Below are 19,127 nucleotides of genomic sequence, written 5' to 3'. Positions count from 1 at the left end.
GGCTAAATAGGCAAAATCACTGGGGGACAACTGTAGATGACAGTGTTCGTTTTTCGTCTATTTACAGATCAACCCTTGTCAATGTCACCCCTATCCTCTCAACTAAATGGGTCTTTTCAGAAGAGGAAAAAACCAATCAGAACTCCCAGATGCTAAGTGACAGCGTTCCCAAAGCTCTACAGAGAAGAATCTCATGGCCTTTCTTACTGAGAACACTCTCTGTGGTTTTATAATTCAAGGACCACAACCAAGACAACTGAATGCCTTAAACGCATGTCTCCGCCCTCGCTGAGTTAATTTATTCACGAAAGAAAGCATCTTAGCCTTTCAGCAAAATGGGAAGAAGTCAACTCTCTCTCCTCCCTTTTGCACCAACGAAAACATCAAAGTTATCAAGATCTAAAACGTTGTCATTTTACATCAGAAGGAAAGAGGGGACTCAACATGTAGTATTATAAGGGATATTCCCGCTGACTGTAAATCTGTCATTGTTAGCAGCCGCTTTAAGATGCTACTGTGATCCAGACACTTGAAATCCAGTTCAGACACATTTTCTCATTATAAGTTGCTGTGTAAGATTCTGCTAAGGAACGTGCTGTCACGTTTGATATAATAGGTAATACGTTGCCTTTACGATACAGCAGGGCTGGGTCGTGCTGTGTCTGTTTTGATTGTATCAGGCTGGTTTCATAAAAGCTCTGATCAACTTGGCAATGGGAAAATGAGTGACAACAGTGCAAAATGAACTCTCCCTGTCACTCTGGGAATCCGGAGTGAGTTTCTGGCTAGCTTAGGGAGCAGGGGAGATTTTAATGGAATTTAAGGTCGTTGTACTTTTACTATTTCCATATCCTCGGGTGTATTTTGGATGTACTGAATTTTACAGAAACATTTTAAAACAAGACGTAAGAAGGGTTTCTCTCTATAAATACTTGCCCGGGTTTCCTGCCACCACTACCAGTATGAATCGACATTATAACAAAGTATTCTACTGTGTCTGATGACCTCCAGCTTATATAAAGTAGAAAAATACAGAATGTTAGACTGGAAAAATAACATGTTTTATTTTTTTCTGGGCTACAGGTGAAGCTCAATTAAATATTTCTTGGTAAAGAAGGGAAGGGTGAGGTATGGTGTCACCCTTCATTGACACGACACCTTCCAACAAACCAAAACTCTCCTTATTTACATGTATTCCCTTTAACTTTTGTGGTTTAGTGGAGTATCATTAGACCATACATGACTTTTGCTGAATCTAAAATTATAGAGATGCTCAAAAAAGACACAGGAAAGGCTGAGTGGATAACTAACCATGAATGCGAGTAACTGAATTTCTCCACGTCTCTACTCAGTTCTGGTGTGAGTTAACCATGGAGGAAAATACCACTGGTCATATAAGTTATTTAATATTCCTTAATTTTCACTACAAATAGGACAGGCACTTTCCCTAAAGGAGGGCTTAGGTATGCTCTAGCCATTGAAAAGTAGTTCACTGTTTAAACAGCATCATTTTCCAAATGTTACAGCTAAGTGATACCTTTTGACACCATTATACAGGAAGTGGACCGATGAAGATCTATTCCATTTGAAAAGAATTAAGTGGATATTAAAAGCCCTCTCAAACCACCAAAACTATTATTAAACGTAAAGTTATCTTGACACATGGGTCTTTTTCTATCTGTCTCCTAAACAACTGAGTTCTCACAAAGCAAGCCAGGGGGTGTTCCCAATTTCAGAGATCAAGAAACTTAAAGCAAAGCAAACATTACCTTTCCAATTAGCCTGTTTCCAAATAAAATAAGTGACCAACTACATGTCCAGCCACAGCCTATTAACCAAAACCAAAGAGAGGTATTGGTTCTTCCTATTTTTTAAAACTGTCAAGTCGCAGAGTAAGGAACATTGTATCTGGCATAAACTCTATAGAATGTATCTGGCATAAACTCTATAGTATCAGATATTAAGATCTGTTAATGAAAAACATATAATAATGATAAGAGAAATCCTCTCTTTATATAAACGTTTCCCTTTGGATCAAACAACCCATCAGTACATTTTTATTCTGAATATTTAACACAATAAACTCTGTGTGTGGTGCACAGAACTGCAGAACAACAAGCCTTCTGTTGGTTTCCACTTCTCTGGGCCATGTGAAAAAGAGGAAGGACAAGTTTCAAACTGGCAGGCAAAGAATGCTGAGAACCCTGGTTTTCCAGAATTGAAAACACTTACTTGGCCTTCAGTGTCTCCTCCTGGAAATTCCAGTGTGGGTCTTCCACCAGCTGTAATTCCCGTAATACCCTTCCAGGTTTGTAAGCTGCATTGATAATCATGCTAAGAACCTGTTGGGAAAAAGGAATCGCCGTGAACGTCCACTGCATCCATTTCTGCTAAAACGAGAATGTTTTAGAAACCGCACCGCTGATACTTCAGAGCTGTCTGCCCTGCACCTCCCGTCAGCAATGGGCTGCGATGGAGTCAGAGAGAATGTTTTGCAGCTTGGCACTGACGCGCTCGCCATCAAGGGGATAGAAAGGGCGTGAAATCCGACGCCTCTGCCTGGGAGAGTGTGAACCGCTGGCCAGAGGGGATGGCTGGCTCTCACTAATGTTCCTGGTTGCAGAAAAACTGAACCATTTTCTCCAAAGAGCCATGGATCATCCTTCAACTGGATTCCTCTTCAGTAGTATCGGTTACTAAGAATTCCATTTTATCCTTAAAAATATATTTCAAAAGGAATCACTAAGATGGAGATGGGAGGTTTGTTCCAACGCTTCTGGATAAGCTTCAGATACTTGTACGGAGGGCTAAGAAATTACTTGAAACTCACCTGACGCTGACCCAATTTATGGACATTTAACATTAGGACATTTCTCAGAGACGTGAGTGTTTCGAAAGGAAGCCTGAGTGTCTAAACACCATCTGACAGCTTCCTCAAGCCACCCCTTCACTCTCAAGTCCCAAGTGCGAGAAAATGAACACGTGGTCAGAACCACTTCAACAGTCCCGGAGGGACCAGACATCTCCCTTGAAGCCTCAACTTCACGCTCTGAGGCACTCGTTTCCCATAAGCAAATCCTCATTAGCAGTGAACATTTATGAGTTCTGGCATGCTCGTGAGCTGTTGTTATTTGGATAGAGAGCTCAAAAAAATGTAAAGATGCAATGCAGCACATAAAGGAACACTGAGACCTCGGGGGTTTCATTCCATGAAACGCCCATTCGCTGAGGATCTGCCCTGTGCCAAGCCCTGGAGCATACAGACAGCACACAGTACCCGCCGTTCCTGAAGCCCCTCCCCGTCCAGAAGAGGAACGAGCCAGGCACTGAGTTCACGCGCCATGTTTCGGAGAGAGTGAGAAAAATTCCTTATTGAGTCGGGAGGACACTGGCTGTATTGCTGAAGCGCCTACTATTTTGTGAAGGAGACCAGCACAGTGTTAACGGGAAGAAAGAAGATGAAAAGTATGCTGCAGAAATTTTCAAGTCCCAGTTTTCATGTACCTGGTGTGTTCTGGAATGTAATTGGTGTGGTCTGCACCCTGATTTAATTAAGAGAAACAAAGCCTTCTCATAACTGAGGATTCGATCTTGAAATATTCTATACTCTGCAGTCAGCATGGCAACTGTCTTTTTCTTGCCTGGGTGGCATTTTGTTATGTTCCCAGGTCCCTGTAAAGCCCCATCAAGAGAACATGTCTCAGCCAAGACGCTAAAAGGCCAGGACACAGCAATACAAGCAGTTAGTTCTACTGTGTTTGTTTTCTCTATTAGAATAACCATCTGATTTTATTATTTACTGTCAGTACAATGTACAGAAACCGAGTTTAAAAATAAACCCATTTGAAACTGGCTGAAATCATGCACCAAGTGTTTATCAACAGACAATAAAATTTCAACTGAATCGTTTCATTGTGCTTCGTTGAGAAAGCCCCAGAGCTACATCTTATTTGCTGCACAGAGAAACGCATTTTGTGACTGTGAAAAGAAAATGCCTTCCAGAGCTCAATTCAGAGTGGAAACAGGCAGCAATTAAATCGTAAAAGGCATGTGATACTGAATAATTTTCCCCTGGCTTTTCCCAATGTCACATCATTTGTCTCTAAATTCAACAAGCTCTCTATAAGACTTTGGAATTGTGAGCTGAATAATTTATGTACCTGACATCTTAGTGTATTATAGTTACTCCATGAAAATAACTAAGTTGACAGCTGTTATTATGACCCAAGTTAGACTGAATTACTGTACCTTGCAAAACATCAGAATTCAAGTTATTACACTCTTGATCACAAAGGGTAGCTCAGACCCTGCCCCCAATTAACTAACAGGATGTTAGCTGTGAAGCTGATGAACACTCTTCCCAATAACTGACATTAAGATTGCTTTGAGTAGCTCAAGGAGGAAATTAGCCCTAGAGCAATGCCTCACTGGATTTCCTAGGCTTCATGAAATGTTTATTGGGAACACCCTTCTACACAGAAGTCCCCACAGTATATTATAACAGAGGAGCAACAGCCTTTGTAAAGTTGGACAGATATGGGATGGGATCCCAGGTCCATCCCTTAGAAGCTAATCAAGCTTAGGCAAGATGCTTGATTGACTTTTCTCATCTGTATAATGGGGGCGCTGCCATTTACCTGGTTCACGATGAAGGGGGTCAGAACCTGTCACCTCAAAATATGCCACTTTGGCATAGGATTAATTTTTCCCTGACACAACTGAGAAACAGCAGACTCTGCAGGAACTCTCTGCCCTCCCCCTTTCTGCCTGAAACACTGTGGAAGTGTCCCCCTCCCCGCTCTTGGACCAGGAGGAAAACAACCCTTGTCACTGGAGAAACAAAGACGGCCCAGAGATGACTCTGCACAAACAAATCTTACTAGGAAAAAAACCCCCTTATCTTCCGTTAGATTCCCACATATACTTAACAGTCCTCGGAGCCCAGACCCCTTTCCCTTTGTCTGATCACCTCTCCACAATGTACTGTCTTTTATTAAAATGGTATGTAAAAATCTCAAGCCTAATGGCTTCTTTGGTTTTTAATTTCTTGCAACCCTTTTCTCCTGTTAATCTGTCTTTTGTCAGTTTAGTTTACAGGCCCTACCTACTGAACCTAAGAGGGTAGAGGAAAAGATTTTCTCCCCTGTAATAAGGATGTTGTGAGAAATAAAGGAGGTAACAGCTCGGCATATAAAAAATGTTTAAGGTAGCCCTCTTCTTGATATCCAAGCAGTCCTCATCCACCCACAAAACAAACTCTCCCTGAGCCTTCATCTCTCTATTCTCATTGGCCTGTATTTATGTTTCAGTCAAGCACCTTCGCAAAATAACTTTCCTTAGAAGCTCCTGACTTGCTTGCTACTGCCTCTTCTCCAGAACCCAACTTCTCAAAAAAAAAAAAAAAAGTCTATACTTTTAAATTCTTCATCTCCAATTCTCAACCCACCCAAATCTGGCTTCTTCTCCAAGCAGTACACAAAACTGAAGGGCACCGATGACCTAATTCTCAAATCCAAATTGCGCTCCCATCTCTCTGAACCTCTGAGGACTCCGACGGTGCATTCCACGGCCCCGTCCTGCTGCGCCTCTTGTTCTCCTACCTCTGCTCCATCAGGCGCAAAAGTCATGCTTATGACTCAGGAATTGCTTAGAAACCGACTAAATGGATGAATGGGATGGATGGATGGATGATGTTTCATTCTCTGCTGGCTTCCCAGGGCTGGAGTGTATCTGATGTGACCATGCACAGTAATAGCTGCTGAGTGTCAGATAACTGAATGAAAGACGCTGGGAAGGTGCGGATGGACAAAAAACAATACACATACACCCAGCAGTCCCCACACCACTGACCTCTGCACTTTCTGAGGCTAAAGAGCTATTAAGACCACAGAAGCAGACTGAGGGAGAGAAAAATCTTACTCAATAAAGGTGAACGCGCCTGGCTCCTTTGTGCCCTGGTGGCAACCCAATTAGTTACCCCAAACTCTGGCATCATCACACCAGTACTCAGGGCTCTTAGTCATTTCTGCAGTCACTGTTTGCAAAGGTAAACTAATCACAACCTACTCTCTTAAAAACCCAGGAAGGCTCAATGGGTCACGTCTAAACCTTTGCATCCCTGGACCAGATTGTGATGAAGAGTACCAAAGTGACTCTTTCAGGTACACTAGATATAGATAGGTAGATAACGAGTAATAGATAGAAAGATGAAAGATGATGGAGAGATGAGTGGATGAATATGATACACAGGGGTAAATGATAGAAAGATAGATATAGACAGATGGTGGATGGATGGGTAGGTGGGTAGGTGGGTGGAGTGAGGGGAGGATAGTGTAGGGTGGATGCGTGCATATGTGTGTCTCTGTATTTTACGAATCAGGAACAACTTTCCCCCTTTGGTGGAGCAGAAGCTGTGTCTAGCCTCACTTATTTTATCTTATCCATCTAGCCCATCGTATTCAGACTGGTCCCTCAGTGTCAGGGTGAGTCAGAGGTCCCAAGCCTGGCGATTTCCACTAAGTGGGGCAGACAGTTGTGCTAGAGGGAAAGAAGCAACCAGGGAGGCTCATGGATCCAGATAGTTTCCTGAGTGTCCAGGACTCATGTTGCTTTCTCCTAAGTTCCACATCAGAAAGAAAAGGCAATAAAAATCCAGTGCCATATTTTTGATTTTCCACAGAAAAGGCACAACCTGTCGATTTTCCCTCTATAAATGTTCATTTCTTAAACGGCTGAAACCCTGCTGCCCAAAGGCAGCAAGTGAAACACAGGTCATCCCTGCTGCTGAGGAGCAGTTCCGTTAACACCTGTAGCTTCACGCATCGGAAGGTGATGTGGAAAATGGGAAAAAGGACTCCTATCGACTCCCCACCGAAAATGATACGTTTCTCTTTTTTGCTAAAAACAGAGGTTACACACCGCAAATAATTTAAACCAAATAATGTTTAAGAAAAACCCTGGGCTCCCCCCAAATCTCTGTAAGGCACGTGGGATTTTATCCTGGCAGGCTGCCTTCCAACCCATGGCCTTCAGAGTTGCTATGAAAACACAGACTCCCATTCTTCCTGAGCAGGCGTTTTCAGAGCCATTTCTGCCAGTAGGACCCGGTCGGTGTTTTCCCATCTCATTGTGTGTCTGCATTAGAAGCTGAACTTTCCATCGCAGTACACATGGACAGGAGTGAATACATCAGATGCCCCCCACCACCTGCTCCTCCTGTGCTCACCAGCTCTCTCTCTCTCACACACCGACACAGGCACACAACGCCTGCCTTACTGCACTGTAGACGAAGTCAATACCGCAGACCTGGCCACTCACGAGCTTGCATATAAAGCATGAAGCAGAAGTTCTTTGAATGCCTCTGCGAATGGACGACAAGACTCCATCCCACGATGCTGATGATCTCAGAGGTGTGGGACGCTTGGGATGCAAAACCTCCCAAGTTCACCGAGGGCCCCCAGGGACCTGCAGTTTATTTGACTTGGGGAGACCCTGGCGTTACTGGGGCAGGTGTGCATGGGAAAGTACTGGGGATAGAAAAGGACAGTCCTGGCTGGTGACGACCATCCTGATCTTGCGAGTTTCATTTATGACAAACACCATCACTTCCTGTCTGTCGTCACAGGGCCCACTCTCCCTGCGACTGCACCCGGGGGTCCCACAAAACGCCCCGGGGACCTGAGGGGCTGTGGATGGGCTCGACCTGCCCCCTCCCTTCCAGGCTACTCGCTGGGAGCCCCTTGTTCGAGGTGACTGGACCTGACTGGGCTCCTGATCTTAGAGGTTGCCTGCCTCCACTCCACCGCCCTCCTTCTGGAATCGAGGTCCCTACGCCCTCAACCCTACTCAAGCTCAGGACGCTCACTGCCCAGAAAGTGAACAGGCGTTCATCCTCCCGTTTGCCAGAAACTTCCTCCCCTCTGGTCCACCACCCTCTCAGCACTCAGTACCCCTCAGGACCCCTCTCCAAAGGCCAGCTCCACATCCATGCCCACAGACCTTATGTATTTCTCCAAGAACCAGACAGAGGGAAAACAGCCATCACTCTACATCTTCCAAAGACAGAAAAACGTTTAACTACTAACACCCCTGATGGCCTGAAGAAGCGAACGTGCTCTGTCTTTGCTCTAATGCCCTCATTCTCTGTAAGTGAAATGCAATTGGAAACCATGCCCAGGTCCTGGGCTGAAGCAGGAGTATTAGCATGAACACTGGCTTGGTGGGACTTACATTTTTCTTCCACTCACAGAACTGAAGTGCTTTCTTTCTTTCTTTCCTGCCTCATGCATTTTCTGAACATCAGCAAAAAACTAGTTCCTGTCATCAGAACACTGCTCTGGCCTAGCTTTTTTTTTTTTTTGGTTGCGGAGCACAGATTCCAGATGCGCAGGCTCAGCGGCCATGGCTCACGTGCCCAGCCGCTCGCGCATGTGGGATCCTCCCGGACCAGGACATGAACCCGTGTCCCCTGCATCGGCAGGTGGACTCTCAACCACTGCGCCACCAGGGAAGTCCCTCTGGCCTAGCTTTTAAACTTGATTGCTGGCACCTATCAGAGGATTGATCAGGGCTAACTACTGCTGAATTCTAAAAAAATTATGTAGTAAACTAGCCAAGCCCCAAAGAGAGACTGACCCTAAGGCCACTGTGTCTGTTAACAGGGTCTGCAGGTGGCCAAGGACCTCACTGGAACCACTGGGACGTGGGTGTGAAACGGTCTTGTGGGGACTTTACACAAGCGCATCCATTCACCAGGTTTTTGTGAGCTTCCCTGTCCCATTCTGATCACTGGCAACAAAACCAGGCACAAATTCAGGCAGGTGATATGGCCATGGCAAGGCTGCCCTCAAGGGCTGAAAGCACTGGGGGAACTCAAGAGAGTCCATTAGGTCTAGGGGCTATATTTTATACAGTGACAGATATCCCTACGTGTAACCTGGGCTTGGTTTCTTCTTAGACCAAATCCACCACCTGTGGGATCTGTGGTCTGTACCGACTTAAATGCACAGTAAGCGCTCACTTGTCTACGGGTAGTGTTCCAGCAGCCTCCACTCTCCGAGGCATCGGCCCTGGCAGTAAGAAGGGCCTCTGGGCATCGAGCTTGCTGAGCTGACTCCTGGGAAGATCTCACTGGGCCTTCCTTAACCTTCCCCACCTGGAAGTAACCTCTGCTGAAGCTGAACACCCTCAACGGTTCTATTCAAGGGCTCTATGGCGAGCAGGAGCTCAATAAATAAAGTTTAGTCGATGGATAGAAGTTGACTTAAATTTGTTAGCTGATTTCCCAGCCCGAGGGAATAAAGGCAGCAAACCTAAAAGGAACTGGGAACGTCAGAGGCTGACCCAGTGAGTAACATGGTGAGAAATGGCACCAAGAAGAGAGAACGGTCAGGCAGATGCAGAACTCAGTGTGTATTCATCCCCGTGCGTTCACTGGGTATCTGCGACGTGCAAGGCGTTGTATTATAACAGCATGATACAAAGGACAGATGTTAATAATGGGGGGGGTCCTGAGTCATTTAGAAATTAATTGTATTTGCCATCCTTGAAGCAAACTTTGGATTAACCGTTAATAATTTTGGATTGTTGGATATTTTGATTTCTGTACTTATCGGTTCCCAGAAAGAATACGAGTGATCCAGAGTCCACTGCACTAAGTGAGCAAATTCTCTTTCTTGGTGTGCGTGTTAGGGATATGTAAATAGAATTGCTGATACCTTCCCCTTTCATCCTACAGCAACAAAAGAGGTGTCAACAGATAAAGAGTTCTACCTTGGTAATTCAGTCTTATATCTGGGGCTGGAAGGTGAGTTTAAAAGAAGTGACCCGGGCTTCCCTGGTGGCGCAGTGGTTGAGAGTCCGCCTGCTGATGCAGGGGACACGGGTTCGTGCCCCAGTACAGGAGGATCCCACATGCCACGGAGCGGCTGGGCCCGTGAGCCATGGCCGCTGAGCCTGCGCTCCGCAACGGGAGAGGCCACAAGAGTGAGAGGCCCGCGTACCGCAAAAAAAAAAAAAAAAAAAAAAGAAGTGACCCTACGTGGGATAGGGAGAGTGGGAGGGAGGGAGACGCAAGAGGGAAGAGATATGGGAACATATGTATACATATAACTGATTCACTTTGTTATAAAGCAGAAACTAACACACCATTGTAAAGCAATTATACTCCAATAAAGATGTTTAAAAAAGAAAAAAGAAGTGACCCTTATTTATGTGGGGTTTTCGTGTTCTTTACAAAGGACGACGTCTCTGGGCTCACCCTGCAGGGGAGGGTTCCTCGTCGCCTGCCTACCCTGTAAACAGTCAGATGGAAAGAATAAATATTATGGGCCAAGCTGGGGCCGTACACCATGTCTTGGCTGCTGGCTGGAGCTCACTCCCCAGCATCCCCGATGGCCTTTGAGAGGGGCTGCCCCACCCCCTCCTCGGCCACCATCTCCCTTTAACTTCTCATCAATGGGATCCATTCGCCACTCAGGTTGGGCGCCAGCCTTGCACTGTTTGATTTCAGAACGTAAAGCATGAAGGTGATAGATCTCAAGAAAAGCAAGTCTAAATAAGGACACAGGCAAAGCGCCCAGGACGGGGTCCTGGCCCGCAGGAGACTCTGGATTCGAATTTCTGCATTTTCCACGCCAGTCCCTATGGTCCTCATATTTAAGGCGCTGCAAGCATTCCTTCCTGTTTTCCTTCCCGTGATCCCACCAATGCTCCAGGCTTCCCAGATGCTTTTCCATCCCCTGGGGCAGGCTGCCCCCTTCCCCCACCCCACAGGCCGTGCAGGAAGTCCCCGAGATCTCCAAGGCCCTGAGCCCACTCTGAGATACTGACTACCCTGAAGATGCTGCTGGCTTGTCCATCCCTCCCATGACTGAAAGCTCAGGACGGGCAGGAAGCACCTGCTATGCATCTTCTACGTCAAATTCGCCTGAGCAAATAACAACAGCAGTAGCCTGGTCCCTTTCTTACAGGGTTGCTTCTCAACTGTAACCCCAATATTTTCTCTAAAACAGATTTTTTCCGAAATATGAGAAAGTCTTTAACTGTGAATACTGTTGATGGCCTGAAAAGAAAACGCATTCTGGCTTTGCTGCAATGATCTCATCCTCTTTGGGAGAAATGAAATGTGAAATCTCACAGGGGCTCTCGCAAGGCGGGAACTGCACGGGCGCGGTGTCACCTGGAGGCTCCAGTCACCCACAGCTTCAGCCCCATATCCCTCAGGATGCCAGGGAAGCCGTTCCCAGGCAGACCCTCTCCTCCATCCTGCCTCCTGCTGAGGCAGAAGGCCAGCCAGATTTCTCATTTTCTCTTTTCAAAACATAACATACTCTTTTATACCAGTGAATCTTACACCTATACGTAAGGACCAATGCTATCCTCCAGCCACACGTGACCACCCTGAACTCCACCGGTGCAGCCTTATCTGTGTTGTGCACTCAAGGCGCCATCACTTTGCCTACTTCAGATCAAGTGTCACATCCAGAGATCCGTCACATCCCACCCTGCGCCCAGACCACACGCTCTGATCTCCACTGAGCCTTCACCCGACTGTACGTCTCACTTAGAATTATGTCATCTCCCCAAGAGGACCGTGAAACCCAAATGGGCAGAGGGCAGGGGGTGTTTATTTCTTGACCTGGTACTTGATGCCGTGCCTGGCTCCCAGATGTTGCCGAACACACATTTGTTCAATGGATAAATGGACGGATAAATGGATAACTGGATCGTTGTGCCCAAGGAATTAAAACACACTCATCATGGTATAGTTTGATGTTTCGGGGGTGCTTTTTTGTCACAGAAAACAGGAATGTACCTACACAAAGGCTCAAAATAGGCCATCTTTTTAAACAAAAAAGCGATGATTCACAAAAGGCTTTACTCAAATGTAGAGCAGGGAAGGCACATCCCTCCCACTAGACAGGGAGTGTTTCCGGGGCAGGAACGCCATTTCTATCTTTGTACCACCAGCCTCCAGTTCGCAGGATTGAGAGGAAAGAGGTGCATGTCATGGTACGTGTTGCCTGAATGGACTCAAATTCCTATGACCCCCTTCTTCAGGGATTGTGCCCACGTGGCCACCACCCCGTGAAAACCAGTCCCCTGTGGCTGTGGAATGTGCTTTACCTCTTTAAGGACCAGCACACATTTGCCTGGTCCCACCGACTGAGGCAGCTCTGCAATCCTCCCCTTGTTGAGGTAGGGGCCCGAGAAACACCTGTGGTTGATGAAAAGCTGAGGACAGCAGTACTTCCCGTTGACGGTACCTGCAGGGAAGAGAAACACAGCTGATGCTTTCGGGCCGGAGAAACCTGCTTAACCTACTGCGTTGGCAAAACTGCCCAGAGGTGCACTGTGTCTTCATATCAGAACGTTTTACATCCACAGTAATATCTTAGGAATCCTGATTATTTTTTCTACCATATAAATGAAACTTCTGTTTATTATGCAGGATTCAAAACACACACACAAAACACAGAAAATAAGACAAGGACAACTAAGGTATCCTCCAACGTAGCTTAAAGAGAAAAACACCAGTTACACAGCTAAGTTCCCCTATCCTACCTCAGGAAATCCCGCACCCAACCCCCCAGAAAGAACCCACTACCCTGAAGCTGGCATTTACCATTCCCACGAGAGTCTAGAAACTTTACCACACAACATATATGTGTATCCGCAAGCAATTCAGGATACTTAGGTTATTTTTAAAATATTCCATACAGGTTTTCTGCAACATTTTGTCAGTTCAACATGAGGTTTCTGAGATCCACCCAAACGGGTAAATGCATATCCAGAAAATTCATTCACTTTTCACTTTGTGTAGTATTCCACTGTGTGAATATAACACAATTGAATTTTCTGTTCTCTTACTGATGGACATTTAGTTGTTTCTGCTTTTTAAATATTACCTATGGTGCCTTAATGAACACAACTGTGAAAATCCACTCCTGCTTATGGACAAGAGATTCTTCCAGGTCTACAACAAGGGGTGGAGTCGCTCAGTCACCGGGTCTGTGTACCCTCTTTTACTAGAAGCGGCCAAGCTATTCACCACACTCTAGACAGTGTAATTTTACACTCGAATAAGCACTGCCCAGTTCCTGTTTGTTTTTTCAACTGAAGCATAGTTGATTTACAATGTTGTGTTAGTTTCGGGTATACAACACAGTGATTCAGTCATACATATATATGTATATATCTATATTCTTTCTCAGATTCTTTTCCCTTATATGTTATTACCAAATACTGAGTAGAGTTCCCTGTGCTATACAGTAGGTGCTTGTTGGTTATCTATTTGTATATAACAGTGTGTATCTGTTAATCTTTGCCCCACACCCAGGCCAACCCTAGGTATGGTCAAGCTTCCTCATTTTGCCAGTCCATGGATGTGAAATGCGCCTCCCAGGGGCTTAACTCTGCATCTTCCTCATTAGCCTTCCTACTTTTAAAGCAAAAGGGCAAGGTGCTGATCTAATTGTGTCTCAAGCTGCCATGGGGAAAAAGCAGAACAACTAAATGGTGAGGTATCCCTGTCATCACTGGGATGCGTCCTGATGTCTACACACACGGACTGCGGTCACACAGCCAGCTGAGACTCACCTTCTCCTGCCACTGTTCCAAGTCAAGCTGCACTAACAGTATGAAAACTTCCTTTCTGTATAAAAACTTGTTATTCATTTGGGATGGTGATTTGACAGTCTGGGAAGCTTTGTTCTCACAGGACTTCAACTGAGAACCAAAGGGTAAGGAGGGAGACATGTTACTTTTCTGGGTATAAAACAGAAGGAGTAGGGGCTTCCCTGGTGGCGCAGTGGTTGAAAGTCCACCTGCCGATGCAGGGGACACGGGTTCGTGCCCCAGTCCGGGAAGATCCCACATGTCGCGGAGCGGCTGGGCCCGTGAGCCATGGCCGCTGAGCCTGCGCGTCTGGAGCCTGTGCTCCGCAACGAGAGAGGCCACAACAGTGAGAGGCCCACATACCGGAAAAAAAAAAAAAAAAAAAGGAGTAAAATAACAATTACCAACTCTGAAAGATGACATGGTTCTTTTAAAACCATTCTGAAGTTTGAATTTTATACAACAGGAAAAAAAAAATGTCCATAGCTGCATTTACATGGAAATTTGGGGATAGGATTACTCTGCCCAGACCTTTAGGAAAAAACAACCTTAGTAAGTCTACTCACAAAACTGCTCTCTTTACTACAAAGAAACCTTTGCCTAATAGGATTCTTCCACAGTATATAGGTTTTAATCCTGGAATTCAGAACAGGCTTCGTTTTGGCTGGAAAGTAGAATTCTTAATCAAATATATTACTTAATGTACGAAGATGTCTATAATCAGATTTGTGGTCAAAGGGTAATTCACGTCTGTGTTTTTAAAGGTTATTGTAAGACGCAGGACTTTATACATTAAAACACATATACTGTTCCCAACCAGCTATTCAAACAGAGGGTTTTAGGGAACAATTCAAAAGCTCACAGGGACTTAAGGATTAACCACTAGTGTAAACATGCAAGTGCAACTGGCATAAAATGTCCAAAAAGAAATGCCTGATAACGATATTTTCAACTCCTTCCTTTTCCACATGATTATTCATGATACACAGTCCTAACTGGGCTCGTAATTTCCAAGTAACACACAGACCCTTTTCCTCAGACCAAGGGAAGTGTCTAGAGCTACTGACCAAGAAGCAGAAAAGAAGAGGCACCAAGAATTTAGCTTAGAATTTTTTTTTAAAAGAGTAGGTATCTGTAAATAAGCAGCAAGAAAAAAAGCCAGTTGGCTCAAAGTTGAGTATTCTCATGTTGACCTAAAAATATATCCATGTCTCCAGTCACAGCGACATACTGGGAAGCGTCAGGGCGTCCTAAGTAGCTAGTTTACCTGTGGTGTCCAGGTGAGGGAATAAACAAAGGTCGTGAGGTATTTTCTCAACAGGCACTGTGGACGATGATCTGTGGATAAAGAAAAAACTCCCATGGGTTTCACGCTTTAGAAGAAACTGGTACCTTCCAAAGTCTTTTCATAACTTAAAGCAACTATTAGAGAAATCTGAGCTAAGAATGTGGTCAGATACAATGTGTGCATGTATAACAACAGGTAAGATCTTTGCAGGCAAGTCTTACAATAAGTCCAAGAAGCCTATGGGTCTCCAGCCCCTGGAGGGGTCATCACTGATCACTGAGATTCCTCTACGTCACTCCTGGGCTTGTCGCTTGTTACAGAATTATAATAATGTCCTTAATTATATTTAGGACACGCAGAAAGTCAGCTTGCATCGACTTTAATTAAAGTCAGACTTCTCATCAATGACTTTCTGCTGACTTTTGATTTCTGGCGTCCATGCTTGTGTGGGTCACGGCCGCACTGAAAACAAAATCTCCAAAGAAAATCTAAGAAGTGATGATTCTTAAAATGTGAAGTAGGTTTATGAGTCTATGACAGAAGTCTGTGCTGTTGTTCAGTAAAAAGTTGCTGAACAAATATAAAAACTGTCACCTTAGGGGAAAAGAGGCAACTTGGCTTTCCCGGGGATGTACAGGTTGGCTGTGTAGAAGCCGCATAGCTGGAAAACTATATAAACTCCAAGTAAACGGTAACGAGAGATCTTAGTGGGGTCATCTATGGTGCTGGTTCCCAAAGTGGGGTCCCCCAGCTGTCAGATCAGCATCACCTGGGAACCTGTTACACCTGGAGATGCTCGGGCCCCACCACAGACATCCTGAGTCAGAAATTCTGCAGACAGAGCCCAGCAACTTGTGTTTTAACGAGCTGTCTAGTGACAGATGCGAGTAAAGGGTGAAAACCATTGATCCACGGACTGCAAATTGAGGAGTCATGAATTCAAATTTGGCTTCCATGACGTGACTGTTAGTTTAGTTTTTCCTCTCTATTTCAATGTTATCCAGATAAAACTGGAGTGAGATGATTAACCTGAAACACTGTTAGAAATGTAAAAAGAATACCAAGAAAACTGTTATTTGCATCAAATAACCGTGCAGTTATTATTGAATTTCATTTTATTTATGTTTCAATTCAGGTACATGAAAAAAAACCCGCTGTTTTCAATTCCCTTTCCAACAGTCTACTAAGAAAACATAATGACTTGGTAAGGGATGTGCATTGTAGTATATTCCAGACTTTTTCCAACATATAAGAATGTTACCAACAGTGACGATTTTCCAAAAAATATACAGCCGGCCTGTCCACAGGCTGTCAAACACCCTCCTTCCTCATAAAATTACAATAGAAATGTGGCGTAACCTACATTTATTCAGCAACGGAGGGCCCACACATTTTCACATAGAATCTAATTTAATCTTCCGAAAACACCTGAGAAATGGGTATTTTATAGAGGAGGGCATTGAGATGGGGGGAAATAAAGCAACCTGCTCCAGCTCACTGGGCTGGGAGCGGGCAGAGCCGAGGCCTGGACGGGCAGCTCTGTAGGGCCCCTGGGGGCATTAGAACCATGAGCACAGAGTGCCTTTACCAGCAATGCTGGACACTGGGCATCCTTCAGGTCGGCTGAGCTGGGAGGAAAGTGAGAAGTTACGATCTGGAGAAGAAACTGCTTTAGAAGCAAGACCTGTGTCCTGCACATAATAGATGCACAATAAATAACAGGAGCTACGTGTTACTGTCCCCTCTACTACTGTGCTAGGTGTTGACTAGCTCTCTAACGAAAACAGCCCTGTTTCCCATCCTCTTGAAAGACACTTCAGAGTTTACCACGGAGTTTTTGTGAAAAAACAAACTTACTGTTTTTCTGGTTGCACAACTGCAATCTTTCTCTTCTTTTGTGCTGTAAAACAGGAAAAAAGGGAAAAAAAGAAAAGCAGCTTTGATAGCTAGCTAGGAAGAAGCATTTTTTAAAATGGCTCGGTAGGTATAGAACTGTCTGTTTTAAAGTAACAATTTAAAAACTGAAAAGTTATTTCATTCAGGCCACAATTTTATCTTAATTTCTTCTAGCATAAAATAGACTTTGACTTTTCAGAAATGAACTCTAAATAGGATTTAGTACATTTAACTTTATCACTACACTGGCTACTTTATTCTAAAATGTGCTTCTAATAAAAAGAAAAAGAGCACACATATCAGACCTCCCAGGAACACAGCTGGTAAGATGGATTGGTATAAGCGAGATTACCCAGATGACTTTTTTCCCCGCAGAAAATGTGATAAGTCAAAAAATTTTACCATAGCAGCATGCTCCCAAATTAGGATTAGAGGCATGTTTATAAACTACAACGTTTTATCATTAAAAGGAGGATTGGTGCCTAGCAAACATATACGTCTGTCAAACAGTGACATAAACCAGCCAATAATAAACTTGGGGTTAAGAACATTTCCAGTTTATATTTATAACTGGTTAGAGTCACCTTCACAAAGACAGACCAGAGCTTCTGGCATATATAAATTTGCGCATAGATAAGCCTGCATCTTCCAACATTAGCAAAAATGAATTCTAACAGAACCTCTAAAGCTGTCAGAGTTTGGCAGATTCATTTAGACTTTGCCTCTTCAAAGCAAAACGTATGTGTGAGAAATAAGACGAAAACAAAAATAAATAAGAGAAATAGTGACTCAAATTTCATCTATTCTTGATTTTATTTAGTACCCAATTCCAGTACAGGCAGACCTCAGAGAGATGGTGGGTTCAGTTCCAGATCACCCCAACAGAGTGGCTATCGCAATAAAAGAGTCACAGGAACGTTTTCGTTTCCCAGTGAATATAAAAGTTATATTTACACTATACTGTAGTCTACGAAGTGTGTAATAACATTATGTCTAAAAAAACAACGTACATACCTTAATTAAAAAATACTTTATTGCTAAAAAATGCTAACTACCATCTGAGGTTCGGTGAGTTTTAGTAGTAACATCAAAGGTCACTGATCACAGATCACCACAACGAATACAACACAGAAAAAGTGAGAGATATCGCAAGAATTACCAAAATGCGACATCAAAGGTCACTGATCACAGATCACCACAACGAATACAACACAGAAAAAGTGAGAGATATCACAAGAATTACCAAAATGTGACATCAAAGGTCACTGATCACAGATCACCACAACGAATACAACACAGAAAAAGTGAGAGATATCGCAAGAATTACCAAAATGCGACATCAAAGGTCACTGATCACAGATCACCACAACGAATACAACACAGAAAAAGTGAGAGATATCGCAAGAATTACCAAAATGCGACATCAAAGGTCACTGATCACAGATCACCACAACGAATACAACACAGAAAAAGTGAGAGATATCGCAAGAATTACCAAAATGCGACACAGAGACACGAAGTGAACAAATGCTGTCGGAGAAGGGGCGTCGTAGCCTTGCTTGATGCAGGGTTGCCTCAAACCTTCAATTTGTAAAAAACGCAGTATCTGTGACAAGAGGTCTGCCTGTAATTACTACGAAAAAGTATGAACTCCGTGATCTCTAAAGTGAAAAATGAGTGTAGACTCACTTGCCTAACTCAGTCTTTGCTAATTAGGTTGAGATGCCTGAAGTGCGTGATGTTTTGATGAGAAGCCACACACAACAGACCGGGAAGCGAAGCGCGAAACAGAAAGGAAACATCATTAATGTTCATCTTAACCCTGTGGGAATTCATCCAGAAAAACTCAAAACTCAGAATGCTCGTCGCCTCCCAAATCCATGTGAAGGAAGGAGGACAAGGATCAGGGCATAGATTTCTGTCTGAGGCACAACCAGGCACAGGGGATCCGGCCCAAACCCGGAGAACCCGGGGAGAACCTGCCCAGTGGCTGTGGAGGCTGAGGGCCAAGGAACCGCGTCATTTTAAGTGAGAATAAAAGAAAAAGAAAAAGAAAAAGAATGCCCTAGAGACTGAAATAATTATTCTAAGCTCAAATTTTTAGAAATATTTTAAAGTGAGGGGCAGTGATGTCACTGTTATTGGATCAGATTCAGTGTGCAGTATGGGGTACAGAAGAATCCCTTAAAATCCGCCTCTGTCTATAACCTGCGCCCCCTACTTTGATTCACACGGATAGTGCCCCATCTAACTCGTAATGAATATGTAGTAGGTCTCTTAAGTGTCCTTCAAAAATCTGTTGACATCAGGGAACAGGAAGCCAACT

The 19,127-nt window shown here is 44.3% G+C and overlaps 1 protein-coding gene across 2 annotated transcripts in view; it reads right to left on the bottom strand.

Moving 5' to 3' along the window:
• Positions 1 to 19,127, bottom strand: part of SFMBT2 (Scm like with four mbt domains 2) — a 209,663-nt gene that overhangs the window by 22,284 nt on the left and 168,252 nt on the right. For both annotated transcript variants that reach the window (XM_022580255.3, XM_089906532.1), the window contains 4 exons: positions 16,763 to 16,805; positions 14,885 to 14,955; positions 12,127 to 12,266; positions 2,233 to 2,342 (listed from right to left, as the gene is read on the bottom strand). In XM_022580255.3, coding sequence (XP_022435963.1) covers positions 2,233 to 2,342; positions 12,127 to 12,266; positions 14,885 to 14,955; positions 16,763 to 16,805 — 364 coding nt within the window. The remainder of the gene's footprint in view (positions 1 to 2,232; positions 2,343 to 12,126; positions 12,267 to 14,884; positions 14,956 to 16,762; positions 16,806 to 19,127) is intronic.

The sequence above is a fragment of the Delphinapterus leucas genome, chromosome 2 (assembly GCF_059928025.1).
Source record: "Delphinapterus leucas isolate spDelLeu-1000000601 "Yukka" chromosome 2, BTC_Dleu_Yukka2, whole genome shotgun sequence".
NCBI classification, from domain to species: domain Eukaryota; kingdom Metazoa; phylum Chordata; class Mammalia; order Artiodactyla; family Monodontidae; genus Delphinapterus; species Delphinapterus leucas.
Note: the sequence above shows the minus strand (reverse complement) of the source record. Positions and strands in the feature narration are given on the sequence as shown.